At 41.1% G+C, this 16,275-nt stretch overlaps 1 protein-coding gene across 3 annotated transcripts; it reads left to right on the top strand.

Moving 5' to 3' along the window:
* The first annotated feature begins 1,044 nt into the window (after window positions 1-1,044).
* pbxip1a (pre-B-cell leukemia homeobox interacting protein 1a) lies at window positions 1,045-14,905 on the top strand. 3 transcript variants are annotated; one of them, XM_008422501.3, is made up of 10 exons: window positions 1,045-1,260; window positions 2,035-2,162; window positions 6,633-6,717; window positions 6,797-6,864; window positions 7,484-8,084; window positions 9,586-9,819; window positions 11,427-11,482; window positions 12,008-12,082; window positions 12,239-12,419; window positions 13,937-14,905. In XM_008422501.3, the coding sequence occupies exons 2-10, from the start codon at window positions 2,091-2,093 to the stop codon at window positions 14,866-14,868; spliced, it is 2,304 nt and encodes a 767-aa protein (XP_008420723.2). In that variant the 5' UTR covers window positions 1,045-1,260; window positions 2,035-2,090; the 3' UTR covers window positions 14,869-14,905. The 3 variants fall into 3 exon arrangements, with proteins under 3 accessions (XP_008420723.2, XP_008420724.2, XP_008420725.2); XM_008422502.3 differs by lacking the exon at window positions 1,045-1,260 and adding an exon at window positions 1,317-1,491; XM_008422503.3 differs by lacking the exon at window positions 1,045-1,260 and adding an exon at window positions 1,317-1,499.
* The last annotated feature ends 1,370 nt before the right edge of the window (window positions 14,906-16,275 follow it).

Here is a 16,275-nt window from a genome sequence, read left to right as displayed (position 1 = left end):
CAGGATTCTGTGCAGCAACATAAATACATATTCAGATTAATCCAGTTGTACAGAAAGATCCATCTTTCCGTCATCAGCTTTCCCAACCCTTTGAAACATTCGCAAAGCATTTATAGGAAGGATCAAGAAAATTATGGACAACCCTGACCATCCTCTTTACGAGACTATCTTGGGAAGGCAGAGCATCTTCAGTCAGAGGCTTCTTCAGATTCAGTGAAGAACAGGCTGCTGCAGAAGACCTGCCAACAGCCATCACAATATTCAATAACTCTAAGAATCTAAGTTAATGAGCTACAACATTTAATATTTATTACTTCCCTTTGGGATTAATAAAGTATTTTTGAATTTGAATTGAATTTGAATGATTCAGCCACCACCATGTGTCATGGTGGGGGTGACAAATCGAAGACAAGTTGCAGTGTTAGTTTTTCATCACATATAGCATTTTTCATATCAGACAAAAAGCTAGAATTTGATTTTATCTGACTAGATCTCATTCTCCCACATGTCTCTCATGTCCCCAACATAGGACGGCCTTTTCCTTCTCTAGCAGCTCTTCAATCAAAACCTGCTGTTTTAAATGTGCTCAGAAATATCTTTGACTGGACTAAATGAAATATGAAAGACTAGAGTTTGTTTTATTTTCTTCCCTAATCTCTATGTAGTTTTACCATATTCCATATTTTAATATAGATCTACGGCGTTGTAGGAGGCAGAAAAGTGCCTATCACAGTCTGAACACTAAACACACTAATTATAGAGGATAAGGAATCAGATGATGAAACCAGTGTCCACTCTGCAGCAACCGGATCGGTGGGGGTGTCCACTCTGGTAAGTCCCACAGTCAAATATAGCTGTGCAGACGTGTCAGTGAGCCGCTGGTCCGTGCAGCCTCTCCCTGCTGTGTATAAATATGTGTGCACGCATGCATCCTTGGGGGTCGGGGTCACACATGAATCTGTATTATTATAAACCCAGGAGAAGAAGCCCCGTCCATCACCTGCCGCTTTTTTCACCTGCGTGCGTCAATCACGTCCCTTTTCCTGACACAACGCTTCTGCCTGAGTGGCTCAGCTGTCATCCGGGGGCGGGCGCTCCCTGGCAGATCCTGAAATCCCATTGGCTGGGAGGTTTCTTTGGTTGACGTGACGCAGCTTGGAATTCCCAGAGTTCCCAAGTTCACAGGAGAAGAGCGTTGATTTTTAGAAGTAAGCAGGAGGTTTTGGAAGAAAAATCCGCTAGCGACTGGAGTATAAACAGGTTTGTGTAAATAAACCGTCTTTTATCGGGTGTAGTTTGGCGTGCTCGACGCTCCTGCTAGCTGCAGGGCCTGAGTGGGAACGCGGAAGAGTGGGAGTGGGAATGTTCAGGCTACCATCCTTTGTTTACCATCATGAGTGTACCTTCAAATCGGTTGCTACAACAACCGCAGCCCCTAAAGTGTGTCTCTAATGTGATTTAAACGGAGCCGTTGCACTCCTGAGCCTGCTGGTTAGTGAGTATGTGTCTCTATTTTCCTGTTTTTGGATCAATGAGCTGCTCCAAGCTGAGGTTTCACCATCTTTGGTGATTTATCTGCCGCTCACACTGTCTGGCTGAATGGATGTGGATGAATTGTTTGTCTGTGGATGTTAAGTCAGGTGTTTTTGCTTGTTTTTTCCCCTTCTTAATTTTACTGCGCAGCTGTGTATTATGGATGCCACCATCCCATTACATAACTGGAATCAGGCACAATCAGCTCTTTATCCCGCCTGAGCTCCGTATTTGTTGCTTAAACCTTTCTTAGGTTGCACAATTGTGTCCTTTTAAACAACAGTTTGCATAATCACCTTCAAACACTGCATGCATTGTGGGAGAATGTGCCTTTTTTTGTTGTATTTTTTCCCCCCTACTTAAAAATCATGCACAATATATGCAGTACCGTTATAAAATAATATCACAGCCAATTTGTTGAGTTAGGATAATTTGCTTGAAAAGATTAGTGCCATTTGGACATGTCCACTGAGGACACGTTGTCGCTTTCGTCATGTGCAGGATATTATAAAGGTGAATCTGTGTGGTGCTGTGCTAACCTGAGCCTGCAGAGGGCGATGTCTGACAGCAGCAACAGCACAGGCAGCACTGGCTCCTCCACCAACAGCTGGACCCTCCTCTCTCCAGAGGTAAGAACCTAACTTTGGCAGTTTGGACTTCCTGTTTGGACAGGAAGTCCAAATCCTTTGGCTTAGCTTCCTAAGAAGAGAAAACTAAACCTAATTTAGGAATTATTAATGAGTTGCATGTTGGTAAGATGCATGGTTTCCCGCATCTCACCTGTTGTCCTGTGAGCAGGACAACAGGTGATTGTGCGGGTTTGTTGCTGACCGATATTTTCATTTTTCAAAAACTCCACTCGTCCTTACAGTCTCCAAAGTCACGGAGATTCAGCAAGATGCTGCTTCTTTTCTCGCTTATTTCTTCATTTCAATCCAGACCTTGTCTTCCTGGTTCCTGGCCTATACCACTATGCTCAGGTACCTTGAAATTTTATCCGAGCTGCTCCTGCCAGTTTTATAAAGCACCCCCAGGTGTGGCTTTCTTAAATTATTTAAAGGTGTCTTGGTGTATGCAAACTTTCACCTTTGTATGAAGTAATAAAAAGTTATTGCTCTCATTATTCTGGCATTTGGAGGATAAAAAATAATTCGGTAGTCCTCACTGACATTGAAAATACACAATTTAAAGTTGTTTAATTTCAGACAGTGAGGAAAACTGGTTGTATGCTTTTATTTGGTGTAAGAGACTACTCTCTCAAATTAAAAATTAAAGCAAAATTGATCACTTGTAAAAGTTGGGTCACAAGGAAAAGGCAAAGATTTTGAATAACATCAGAAAGTGTACACATACATAATATTCACCAAACTTCATTTCGTGGAGAAATGTCGGGACCTTTTTGAGGCTAACGTTTGTTGGTATACGGGTGGTTGTTGTTTTCAGAAAGGAGCTTTTTAATGAGACCTGTGATTATTTCAACTTCTACATGTTGTAAGCATAACTCCTAACCTTTTTTTTTTTTCTTTTTGGAGGGTTTCAAACGTAAACATCACTCATAAATGGGTTCATTTGTTTGCCCAGCACAGTGCTCGCATATTTGCTTCCTTAGTCAGGGTGACTTTCATTGTTGAAAGACAAATAAAAGAAAGCCACTGGCTCCAACTCATCTGACTTTAAAGCCACAACCAAAATGGATGAAAGCTTTGAATTTTCAATTCTGTCCATGGAAAGATGGTGCTGTTTTAATTAAATGTATTATTAAGTTAGTATGGCAATAGACATGCATAAAAAATAAACTTAAATGACAAAACCCTAACGACCAGCAGGGGGCGATGTTAGAGAGGGAAATGTCTTTTACCTTGACTTACCTGTATTTTCGTTGTAACCAAAGCATTTCCATAGCAACTGCTTTTTTTTAAGAGATCCAATCGTAGTTTTACACACAAGCATAAAATAAAGAACACCAACTACTGATAAGTAGCTTATAAAAGACAACTTAATGATGTCTGATTAAAAACCTATTGAGTCACTTGAGTCAACAAATAAGTGAACATATAAACAATAAGGAAGATGTTTGTTTCTATGCATTTTTTAAAAGCAGGTACAAAGAATTATTTGGCTAAAAAAAATAATTCATATTAAGCTTTTTTGGCTTTAGCTTTCTCACTGAATCTATGACAACCAACTCTAATTTAATATTTACTGCATTATAAGATTAAAAAAAAAATCATATGCAGTCTTTGCCTACCTGCATTTCTCCATACTCAATTAGTCCATGTAAACAAACAATCCGGTTCTTCTGTGGTTTTGAGATGGCAGGTGTCAATTCATCAGAGTATAAATAGAGGTCGCTCCTTTTTCGACAACCCAAGACTTCTGAACACTGAACACAGCTGCTCTAGAGCATTTAAGATGCAAATTCCTCTCATTTGTTATTGCCATAGAGTTTACGGGTCAGGGGAAAAAAATGAAGCTAAATTTGCATGATCCAGAGAGTTTTCAGTAACAGAAAATGCTCTGACCTCCAACACTTCAACCAGAGAAAATAGAATAAAGAATCATCCCCAGTTTATTTTCGTTGAAAATGTAAGAAAGTATTTTAATTTAGTTTATTTTAGGGTGAGTTTTAATCCTGCTTGCTTTAATATTTAATAGCTCTACTGGACATTTGCTGCAGGCATCCTCATCTCATTCTCCAGTCACTGGCCAGACAGTAAATTACATCGAAATTAAGGAAGCATTTTTATATCTGAAGTTGGATGAATTACATTACAAGAAGCCGACGTATTAATCTTGATGAGGAAGAATTGACCTATGAATATATGTCTTAAGTGTCCTGACTTCAGTAGGAAACATTTGCATGCCAACTATGTGGGAAATGAAACTCTTGTTCTTAGGGAGATGCTTATCAAGACATCCCTTACAGTGGATATCAACCTGGCTTGTGAATGCAAGTTTAAGTGCAACATTTCCTGTCTAAACTTGTAACCCCGAGCCTAAAAATCCTAAAAATCTGCCGGATGTTTGCAGGAAACCAAATAATGAGTCACCAGCCGTACAAAAGGCTCGGCATGAATGAAAGCCACTCCTTCCTCCGCTATCTTTTTACTGCGGAGGAATGTAACTGCATTGTTGGTTTTGTCTGCCTCAGGTGTAAAGACGGCTCAAAGGTTTCGTTCCTTTAAGGAGCCAAATGCTGGGGTCGTTGCCTGGCTGCATTCTGATGCAGTCTGCAGAAGAAAAAATAAAAATAGAGAAGCTTTAGATATCGTCTGGAATGTGATCAAATATTAAATAAATCTAATTCAAAAATGGTAAAAAAGCAAAATATTAACTTTTATCTCTGAGGATATTTTATGTACTTCAGAAATGTCTATGCTTTTTCTTTTAAAATAATTTAAGAAATATATTAGCCTTTATGCAGGTATTATTTATTTGTTATAATTTTCTAGGTTTTTCTCCAGTGGGAAAAATTTAAAATGCAATTTATCCTGTTTAACTTTGGAGCCTTCTGCTGCAAAACCTGCGTACTGTGGCGCTTTGTTGAATAATCAAGATTTAGGCTGGAACAAAAAAAAAAGTTGGACAAATTCAACCTTTTAATTTGTTTTTGTTACCAATGTGGAACAAAGTCCCTACAGGAAAAACTGAATTTATTTATAAAGAAAACCACAGCAAAGAGGTTTAGCTGTTTCCAAACATGTCTCCAAACATGTAATGGAGAAATGTTTGTAATGTGTCCATTACAAACATTAGTTGGCACATAATGTTTGCAATGGAGACGTTACAAACATTAGGCGCCAACTACACACCTACTAGTTGTTCGGGAGTCCTTTGCTTCCTACCATCACAAACATAAACCATTTAATCGGTTAAACTCCACCGGGATTTTAACTAGAACTGTGTCAGCTGCGACCCTGCTGTGAAAAAAAAATTAATGCATGAGTATCTGTAATGCTTTCCAAATCAATTTTGAAATACGTTTGTCTCTCTGAGAATGCAACAAATTCCTTGATATTTTTTCATTTAAGAAAATGCCAGGCAACTAAAATAACCTACTGGTAATTTAAGTTATGGATGTTTACGCACAAACCTCTTTTTTAAAATATAAACTGATGGAATCGGATACCGTATGGAACCTCGTAGGATTGTTTTAATTAAATGCTCTGTTTATTTATGCTGGTTTTTTTCCTCTTGTCAGTAATATGTTTTAAACAGAATCTCTAGATTGTTTTAATAGGAAAATTGACTTCTGAATCAAATCGTGACCCTAAAAATCAGAATAGAATTTAATCGCAGGTCACTGAGCACCTGGATCTATTTAAGTTAACTCCATTAGGCTGTTCACACTGCAGCCAGAATACCGATGTTTCGCCTCAATGCGACCTGATCTGATCTTTTCATGACAGCCTGAACAACACAGGTCAGATTATTATTATTTTTATTTTTATTCAAATGCGGTCCAGGCCAATTGCATATCCGATACGTGTCCGATTTTTTTCAAATGTGACCTGAATCTGAACGGATCTGAACTGAACGTCATTGATACTTGACGTCACTAGTCTTCGTCCTGACACGTGCAAGCTAGAAGAAAAACGACAACCATGACGGACCACAATGAGGATTTAGTTCTTAATATATTGGCTCCGATTGGACAACAACTTTAAAGTCGTAAGCTACACTCCACCGTTAGCATTCATGTTTACTTCCGCAATCGCTCAGCACTTCTTCTTCGTCGTCGTCTTTTTCGTGGCTGTTGGCACTGTACCGTCACTCTATGTGTGACGGTATTGCGCCCTCTGCTGTGCGTGCTTAGCACTTTCAGGTCACGCTGGTGATCGCATAAAAGTCGCATATATTTGGAAGCGTAAACGACCACAGGAAAAAAAAAAATCAGATTTTACAAAAATAGGAATTGGGTCACTTCAGGCTACAGTGTGAACATCTCCTTTGTTTTTTCTTCTTCTTTTTTTTCTAAAATATACTTGTTGTTTTCACCATAAAGGATGTGTCTGTTAGTGGTTTATGCTGGCAGGCATGTTTTCCTGTCATTGCCACCTGTTTTAACCCGGATCCTGTTGTCTCTTCTCTCCTCGCAGGAGGCTGCCATTGAGAATGTTGGGCCTGCAGACGACGGCACAGAGAGTCTGGGCGATGCCCCCAGTCTCTCTGAGGAGGTGGCAGGTACTGACCAGTCTATCTCTACCCCGGGGTGCAAACGAGCTGCTGTTTCTGTTCCGACATGCTGTGAACTTTGTTTCAGGAGCTGCAGCAGAGGAGAAATCAGCTGAGCTCCCAGTAGAAACTATCTTGTCTGAAGAAGGCCATCAGGTTGGTACAGAGAGTCGTGCAATTACAGACCTTATAAATTATTAGGAAGCAAACCTTTAAAGAGCACGAGGAAATACTGAACTATAGGGCTGAAACGATTGAATTAATCGATTACTGAAATAATCGTCAACTGATTTAGTAATTGATTAATTATTATCAGGACCATACGAACTTTTAAAAAAAGCTATTTGCTGAAAGAACAACACACTTGGAGCATTAATTAAGCCAAAAAAATTTACAAATAATTTTATATTTTGCGCTTAAGATGGAAAAACATTCTTTGTTTGTAAGCAGAACTCCTCAAGTGGCATTTTTAGCTTCACCTGGTTAAAATTCTGCTAAAAAAAATCTCCTGTTAATCATAAATGTTACTGCAAAACCACAACTGAAAAATGTACTTATTTGCTACATTTTATGTACGTCGATATTGTGTGAAAATAAGACTTAAGTAGATGGAAAATGTGCGTTTTTTTTTTTTTTTTAATCTGATTAATCGCCAGAATAATCAAATGGACTAATCGGCTACTAAAATAATCATCAGTTGCAGCAACAATGAAATATGTTGAGCTCAGTAGTTAAAAAAGTGAAACCCTGAATGATAAGTTTCTCTCATATTCAGGTGTGTCAGGAAACTTCCCCAGAGTCCGGCGAGGGTCCGATCCCTTCCAGCCCGTCCCGACTGAGCCCTCCCCCGTCCAACCCTCTGGACGCCTCGTGCATCGACACGGAGAGTCAGCCACCGGTCATCCACGACATCGTGACCACCTCTCCCAGCGACAACGAGCCTCAAGGCGCCATGCCTTTGGTCGGCAGCATCGATCTGGCCGCTCAGCTGGACATCCCGGCTGTTGACATTCTGCTAGCGGACCCCGCCGTGCCTCCCCCTCACATGACGGACGCCTCCGCCGAAGCTGCGCTCCACACGCCCGCTGATTCTGAACCTGCGAGTGCGGTTGCCCGGAATGACGTCTGGAGCTCTGAGCCTGAGGTCACCGTTCCCACGGAGACCCTTACAGCCGCTGAGCCCCCGCCTCTCGTCGAGGCTGAGGTCAGCTTTGCTGCAGAGCCTCCCAGTCCGGTCCCAGAGCGACCGAAGACCGGAGGAAGTCCTGACCCGGAGACGGTCAGCTCTGCCAAGGCGGAGGAAGACGTGGCTGAAGCTGAGAGAGAGGAAGAAATGCCATCCGAGTCACAGAACGTGGATGAGGAAGAAGAGGAAGGTATATTAGTTTCCAATCACTACTCCTAAATGCATTCTTAATATTTTTTTTTTAATCATGAGAAAATGAATACAGTCAAGAAACGTAAAACACCTGAAGGCTAAAAGCTAATAAACTCATAATTTTGATATCTGCTACAGATAATTAAGTTACAAATCATCATTGCTAAAATCTGTTATTTTAAAGAAATGCCTTTTCTTAAATGAAAACTAATTTTTATTTTGAGCCATACCAAGATAATGAATATCCTCAAAAACCCAGCTGTGCCTGATTTTATCAATGAAACCTATTAAAATATTAATAAATAGCTGCTTTAAGTATTTCTTAAAATTAAATAACACTGAACATCATTTCAGAATAATGTAAGTTGGCAGCTTACAGAGAAGCCTGTGACAATTAATCGCAGCAATAAATTAAATCAAGCTCAATAATTTCCATTTCCTGATTTTATAATTTTTCAGTTTTTTCTCTCTTTCTTCCGAAAACCGTCTTCAGTTTTCAGTCTGGTGTTTTGGTCTCAACCAAACCTTTTTTTTGGAAGGACAATTTTGTTCACAGCAACTTCATAATTCATTTTTTTCTGTTGTTTTGTTTATTTTTTCTGAGTATTTAAAATGTCAGTTCCTGTACTAAATATTTATTGGAATTCAAAGTTTATAGATCTGTAAGAATGCGTTCTTACATTATTATCCCATTACCATTATATTAAAAATAACAATATCATCGTTTATCGCTGTAACTTCAACCAGCAACATTTTCTAACATGACAATTCTACATTGCTGATAAAAATCGCTTTGATTTGATTGATAAAATCATGTTTAAGCAAACAGTTATTGCTTAACTGGGTTGTTTTTATTTACCCCTTTGGTGACAGGTAAAAATGTTTTTGATAATCTCACATTAATACAGATTATTAATTAATTTATGAAGCTTCTGCTGCATCAGGAAGGCGTCTCAGGTCTGTTCATGATGCAGCAGAGCTTCATTCTTTGCAGTTAAATCAAATAAGAAGAAGAAGACGAAGAAGAGGCGAACTCTGAGATGATTTGTGACCACATTTCTTATCTGTGTCATGTTAGCATCTGGAATATGATTTACTGGTCTGACGGAGAGTCCCACACCCCGTTGAGAAAATGCATAAACCCTCAAGCATGAAATTACTGCTGTTGTAATTTAGAGGGGGGAAAAATGTCACCCATTTCCACAAGCAGCAGTCTGCTTTTGTCACCAGCGTTCCTCACATGGTGTTTGCAAAATTCCCTTTGTTTTGCCTGCCATTTTCTGTACGATGGGCAGGCTGCCAGAGGACGATTATCGTTTTGGAAATGGCTTCAACACTCGACAGTTTAGCCCCAAAGATGCAGAAATGATTCATCGAAGTGGTATGGCGGGACAGCTGGGTATTTGCGGTTGGGTTTCAGGCTCGTTGGCACAAAGACTCTGCTGTTGCCGTCTTCTGTTTTCATCTTCTGTGTTTCTTTTTTCTTTTTTTCCCCCCAGATCAGTCCAGCAGCATGGAGACGGGTGAAGTGAACGGCTTTGATGACGGACTGAGGAGGAGGAATGTTCCCTCCTTTGAAGCGCCAAGACCAAGAACCTCCGACGAGGAGGACGACGAAGAGGAGGTCGAGTTCAAGATGGCGGAGAGAAAGGAGGACAAGCCGTGGTTCTCCATGAACAAATGCGTTGTGGCTGCTTTGGTCCTGCTCTTCTTAGGTTCCCTGTTTCTGTCAGGTGAGTTCCTCTTCTGCGCTGCTAAATCGCAGGTGGTTCTGCTTTTTCAAGCTTTTTGCAGCAAAAAACTGTCAGTTTGCAGACGTGCAAAGCTAACCAAGAATTAAAAACAAACGTAGAAGTAAAACTGACTCTACAAGAAACATTTTGAGTCAAAGAATGGCAAGTTGACTTTATCTTTGCCTCCTAATTATCTTTGTTTTTAATTGATTCCTACCTGAGAGTTGGAATCAAAGATCACAACAGTTGAATTCTACATTTAACGTTAATGTTTCCAAGCCCTCTGAATCCGCACCACATCCTTCTCTCTGGAACCAACTCACAGCAAATACCATCTGATGGCACTTTGCACGACGAACAGGTTCAATTTCTAACCAGCTGCAGGGTTTCTGTGTGCTTGAAATCCTTGGATTTCAGTGAGATGATTTCAAGGTTTGGAAAGTGCTTGATTTCTGCATAAGGTTCTTGAAAGTGCTTAATATTCAAACTGCACAGTTTTGTATTAAAGTGCAATGTAACATTTGATTAAAAGCCTAAATTTAGAAAGCGTTATTTGCAGTTTTCTAAATAATTTTTTCTGTCTGAAGTTAAATCAGATAAAAAAATGTTCTTTTTAGGTCTGTTAGAATTAACCAAACTATTTCTATTTGCTAAATGCCAGAAAACGTAGTGAGAATATTCCTCAGATTTTTTTTGTAGCTTTCTTTTTACCTTTTGTTATCATTTAATTTGAGCAGGAGGATCATTTACCCATGATTTGTTTGGATTGTTTCAGTATAATTAATATTTATTATTCCTAATGGCTCCATAAGTTACTGATCAATGTCATTTATATAAAATGTTGTTTTATATTTTGTAAACAAGGATCTTTATGTCAAACTAGTGTTTTGTTCTCAGACCAGTCAGGTGTGTAGGATGTGTATGTGTGTGAGGGAATTTAGATTTATTTTAGGTAACCTTGTCCCTGCTGTGAAACACAAAATACTATCACAAAACATTAATAATTGACACTACTTTTTTATTTATTTATTTTTTAGTTCTGTATTGTTTTTATCTCCAGTGTTGAGGTACTGGAAACTGGAATAGTCTGAGTTTGTACGAACCCTGCGGTCATACAGAACGATCTATTCTGTTTAGAGAACGACGCGTAAACACGTTTCTTTGCCGTCGTCAGCAACACTCGGGTGTCCGTTTATTTGAATCCTGCCGACTAAGCTGCGCTACGTCAACAGGCTTCCTCTCTGACCTGGATAATGCTAGGTCGAGCATCAAAGATAAGAGCGCAGCGTAAGCTCCGGCCCTCAGCGGCCAGCGCCCTGCAGATTGTCGGAGGGTTTATCTGCTCTGACGGTTCCTGCAGCGACAGCAGGAAAAAAAAGCAAATAACACTCTTTCTGAAGTGTGGCGTGACACCGTTTGTTGCCGTTTAGGGAGAATCGTGAGGGCGTGGCTCGATATTGGCGCAGAAGTGCTGGAATGTTTGTGTTCGATGGAGTGAGAAACACGATTCCTTTACAGCTGGCTGTGGGCTGCGCTTGAAAATATTTGTTTATAAAAAACATCTCTTTGCCAGATTTATGTAAAATTTGTGTCTTCTTTCCTTGCAGGGGACATTGACAGCCCTGAATTGACTGTCGGAGACAAAGTCAAAGTCCAAAAGCAGGTCAGCTTTTACCTTTAAAACTGCAAAAATATGAAATCCTGCCAAATATTTTTGGTCCAGTTTTTAGTGCAAATATCTTGAAAGTCGATTAAACAAATTTACAAGTAACTTTCAGCAAGATACAGGACTTTGATTTAAGTAAATAATTCCTTAATATTGACGCAAAAGTTCAACTGGCTGATTATTTAGCTTGCAAGAAGAATGTTTTCTATGTTATGTTATTTTAAAAACAATATTAAGGAGTTATTGACTAAAAACGTATTGCTTGAAAGTGACTTGTAAGTTAGTTTTGTCTTATTTCAAGTGTAAAGATGTTTTACTAAAATGTAGGCCAAAAAATGCATAAAAAGCATATTTTTATTCTTGTTTTACTAAAATGTAGGCCAAAAAATTCAATGTTCAGCATCCATCTGAGCCATTTTTGTTCAACAAACCGTCAGCATTGAAGCTGTTCAATTAAAAAAAAGTGAACAACTTATTTTAAAAACATGCATTCTATTCACACACCCCTGAATTTCTCTTCAGGACTGTCCACAGAAAATGAAAGGAATGCTGGATGAAATAAAAGAGCAAATCACTCATCTGGAGACTCGCATTCAGGTCGGCATGCAATCCTGTTGGTTTCACGTCTTCACCTTCATCCTTTCTTTCGGCGAAGCCTCTTCAAAGCGCAGATATCTCACCTTTTTATTCATTGCTGAAGCTTTGAAGGATTTCATTTGCGACCCGCCTCTATTTTTGCCTTCTGCCTCTCAGATTAGGACAGAACAACTTGATTTGGAGATGCAGGCGTTGGCCGAGAGCGACGACGAACTGGACAGAGCTGGTGTGGAGGAGAAGATGTTAAGTCTGAGGGAGGAGCTGGCGACCCTGCTGAAGCTGAGCAGAGAGCTGCAGAGTCTGCGGGCCCGAGTAAACAAATTCAGCCAGTCCGCAGGTACGACTGCGACGTCTTAAATCTGGTTTATGTGGAAAAATAAATGCGTTCCTGTTACAATGCTGGCCTTTTGTGGTGCAAGAAAGGAAGAATGAGCCTTTTTAAATGGAAAAACGTTGGAAAAAAGAACTACGATAACGTGGTTGCTCACGCAAAAGCTAATACTTTATTGAAGAACCTTAATGTAATTATAAAATTCAGTCTTTATTTGCAGTTTATCAAGAAGACTTGACTGACTTCCCTTCTGTACTTGAATAAGTTTTCCTAATCTCTCAGAATGTGATGACTGTCCTGATATTTGGACAGATTTGGCTACAAAGTTTAACTTTGCTCAGATAAACTCATTGTTCTGTTAATTAGGGTGAAAACTGCAAAAACCCAAAATATCACCAAGTAATTTCGATCCAGTTGCAAGTGCAAATATCTTCGTACACTTCAACTAAGACAAAATTAACCTACAAATAACTTTGTTACAAGAACTTGTTTTAAGTAAATAAATCTTTAATATCAGTAAAAAAGAAAAGAAAAATAGTACAATTTAATTCATCCTTTCCTGTAGTTAAGACACTGGAAGATTATTTCAGTTCTAAGAAGACACTTTTCCCATGTTGGAAGTAAAATAATCTCCTTAACATTGGACTTTTCATCAATGTTAAGGAATTATTGACAAGATATCTGCTCTAGAAAAAAGACTTTGGGTTTTTGCAGAGAGAAGTTGAAAAATAAAATCCCTTCTCATCCTCAGCTTTCCTGTCTCCTCGAGATTTCAGAGATTTGGTTCTTATAATTTCACCCCTCAGGAAAAGTAATCCCACAGCATAATGCTGCCATCTCCATGTCTCATGGTGGCTCACGTGTTGTTTTACTTTTAAAGGTGATCTGTTGTGCTTCCTCGAACAGATTAGGATTTGTCTAAGTACAAAATCATTCTTAGAAAATGAGATTTTAGGTCAGTTCTGACTATTTTAAGCTCCTTTCAGCTGTTTTGCCAATTTAAATGCAAATAAGCTACTGCTGGCTACCCCCCCTCCCCAACTCGACGTTTACACTCCCACGTGAAAATGGCTGCAAACAGAGCCGCATTTATACAACCGTACATCTTGGAAAAGCAGAAGTAGGGGCTCCTCCACAACCAACAAGAATGCAACAAGTGGTTTCTGAATGGTAAATAAACAGCAAAACACTTATGTCTCTTCCAGCAGCCATTGCACAGGGAATACAGCAGTAAAACCAGGTGACCCAACGTGGTGGAGCTCCACTTGGGTTGCTAGGTAACGAGCTGGGGTTGCTAGGTAACGGTACAGTGTGACTCAACATTCATGAGGGTTTTTTAAATGGTTCATTTATCAGGCACCAAAAAAAGATTCTTTTTACAAGAAGTTAAGACTCAAATGAAAGTGCAAAACGTGAATTTTACACTTTCAGTCCACTATAAACCTTTGTTCACAGTTTCAATAGCTCAGCACTCGCACCGTCTCTGAATCTTTAATATCCTCATTTCTCTTCATATGATGCAGGAAAGGCGTCGTCTGCTCCCGCTTCATCTTCCGAGTCTGATGCCGAAGACGCTCCGAGCTCCCAGACTTCAACCGGACCAGAGAGGGAGCAGGACGAACAGCTGGAGGAAGAGCTCCACTGTCAGAAGGATCTGTTGGATGACATCAAGAAACGCCTGGGGGGGATGAAAAAGGACGCAGGGGATGGGAAGCAAGTTTGGGAAAACCTAGACGGGATCCAGGAGCAGCTTTCCAAACATGTGGAGAGTTGGGAGAAGACGAAGCCGCACGGGCCAAAATGGAAAGGGAAGAAAGAGAAAAAACAGGAGCAGGACCACTGGAAGAAAGAGGAGAGGAAGGACAAGGAGTGGAAGCACAGCAAGGAAGAGAAGAAGGAAAAGGAAAACTCTCACAAAGAGTCCTGGAGGAAACACCAGGACGAGTGGCAGAGGAGGAAGAGCGAGCGCAGGATGGACCGGGAGGAGAGGAGGAAGGAGAAGCCGTGGCACAGCCGGCGGGGGGAAAACTCCCATCAGCCCCGGCAGCCGCATCATCACCATCAGCACCACCACAACGACTTCTGGAGGGACCAGGAGCTCAAGCTGCACCGCAATGTCCGCCCCCAGCTGGGCTGCTCCTCGCTGGAGGACTGCGCCTCCAAGGAGGGCCTGTACCCGGTGGAGCTGGCCGAGTTCGAGGAGCTGCTGGAGGGCTACCTGAGCAAGCTGGAGGGCTCCCCCAGCGAGAGCAAGGACGAGCTCCGCAAGGTCACCGCCGACTTCTTCGAGGACGGCGTCTTCATCCACGACCGCGTGCGCTTCGGGGACTTCGCCGAGGACGTGGCGGACGTCCTGGAAGACATGGTGGACGTCATGGAGGGCAGCGACTCCCTCGAGGAGGAGATGGAGGAGTTTGAGCGGGAGGCGCTGTGGAAGTTTGCCGCCATGGCTTAGAAGGATTCAAAAGCATTAAAACCCAAGAAGAACTGTTCTCGTGGTGGTTTTGTAGGACATTTCCCTTCCTGCTCCTCCTCTTCTGAGCTGTAGTTGTCGTAGCTTTTGGTACGGACTCCTAATTGTGTCCCTGAAAAGTCTCTAATTATAAGCTAGACTGTGTTTGTCATTTTGGGCTTAGTTGTTACCTACCTCTGTCCCGGTCATGGCTCCTGATTCAGAGTAACCGTAAACTGTGTGACGTTTTTTTTGTTTGTTTGTTTGTTTGTTTTTTTTGCTTTAATCGGTGCATGTTGCAGTGATGTGAATTTAAACCCAGACCAGACAGGAAGCGACATGAAGTCGATCAGTATTACCCAGTAAATCATTCTTCCAGTTGGTTCTCCCGTCTGAAGAGATCCTGCTGCGTTGGGCGATCGTTATCAGATCAGGTCCGACCGGTTTCTTTGCCGACATCCTTTTTTTTTTTCTTTTTTTTTCACCAAGCAAACACAGAAAGAGAGAGCGAGAGATTTGTTATGAGCCTCCAGCATTTTTTTGTTGTTGTTGTTGAATCTGACTCACCTCTGATCTGTTGACTCGATTTCTGCTCCTGGAGAAAAAAAAAAAAGCAATAGCAAAAGAGTCGAGACTTCTTAACCACTTTAGCACTTTTTCTCAAGCATGTCGGACACATTTCCCTCCACTGCTTTCTGTACCGCATAAAGACACTCAGACCAGTCTGGGGTTAGAACATGGCGAACTTCCTTCAGCTCATCTGCTGATGCAGCAGAATTAGTTCTGCAGCCAAACCTGTAATTTTCCCTCCTCTCGTTTTGTTCAGACGTTTGACTTGACTTGCATGCAGGTGATTTGGTATGTTTTTTGCCAGAGTTTAGATTATAAAAGACATGAAAGCATTTGATTTTCGCACATCAGGTGAAGGTGGAAGGAAAAAAAAAAACCGCACAAAGTTCACAGCCTGAAACGTTCACAGTTTGTTCCTTTTCCTTTCGCCGGCGCTGATGTTGAAGTTGGAGCCGTCGGGTCGGGATTGTTCAGGAGAAGCTCTGGCGTGATTATTTATTCTGTCACTACTGCTCCCGTCTCCTCCCCCCGTCGTCTGTATGAATCCGAGGAGCGACGGACTCGGACCCGGGCCGTTCACGCCGAATGTTGAAGCGACCTTCGTGTACGTTGCGTACCAGCTGCTGCTTAACGTGCCTTTACCACAATATGAAGAACTCAGATTGGACCAGAGTTTCTCCGATTTCACTGGCTTCTGCTAGAAGAGGAAGGAGTTTCGGCGACTCTTAATTCGCCCTGCTGCTCGCAAGGCACAGAGTGAATGTTTGGGGAGTTTACTTGGGAGGTGGTTTATTTCTGAAGACCTGCTTGACCAAAGGTGTTTGGAGGAGTCCTCGAAGC

Source organism: Poecilia reticulata, chromosome 11 (genome assembly GCF_904066995.2).
Source record: "Poecilia reticulata chromosome 11, P_reticulata-male-v2, whole genome shotgun sequence".
NCBI lineage: Eukaryota > Metazoa > Chordata > Actinopteri > Cyprinodontiformes > Poeciliidae > Poecilia > Poecilia reticulata.
The sequence above is the reverse complement of the archived record's forward strand: the minus strand, read 5'-3'. Positions and strand labels throughout refer to the sequence as shown.

Coding starts and splice junctions, on each gene's coding strand:
- pbxip1a (XM_008422501.3), top strand. CDS start 2,091: ATGTCTGACAGCAGCAACAGCACAGGCAGCACTGGCTCCTCCACCAAC. Junction 6,865..7,483: donor TGTCTGAAGAAGGCCATCAG/GTTGGTACAGAG, acceptor TCTCATATTCAG/GTGTGTCAGGAAACTTCCCC. Junction 12,420..13,936: donor CAAATTCAGCCAGTCCGCAG/GTACGACTGCGA, acceptor CATATGATGCAG/GAAAGGCGTCGTCTGCTCCC.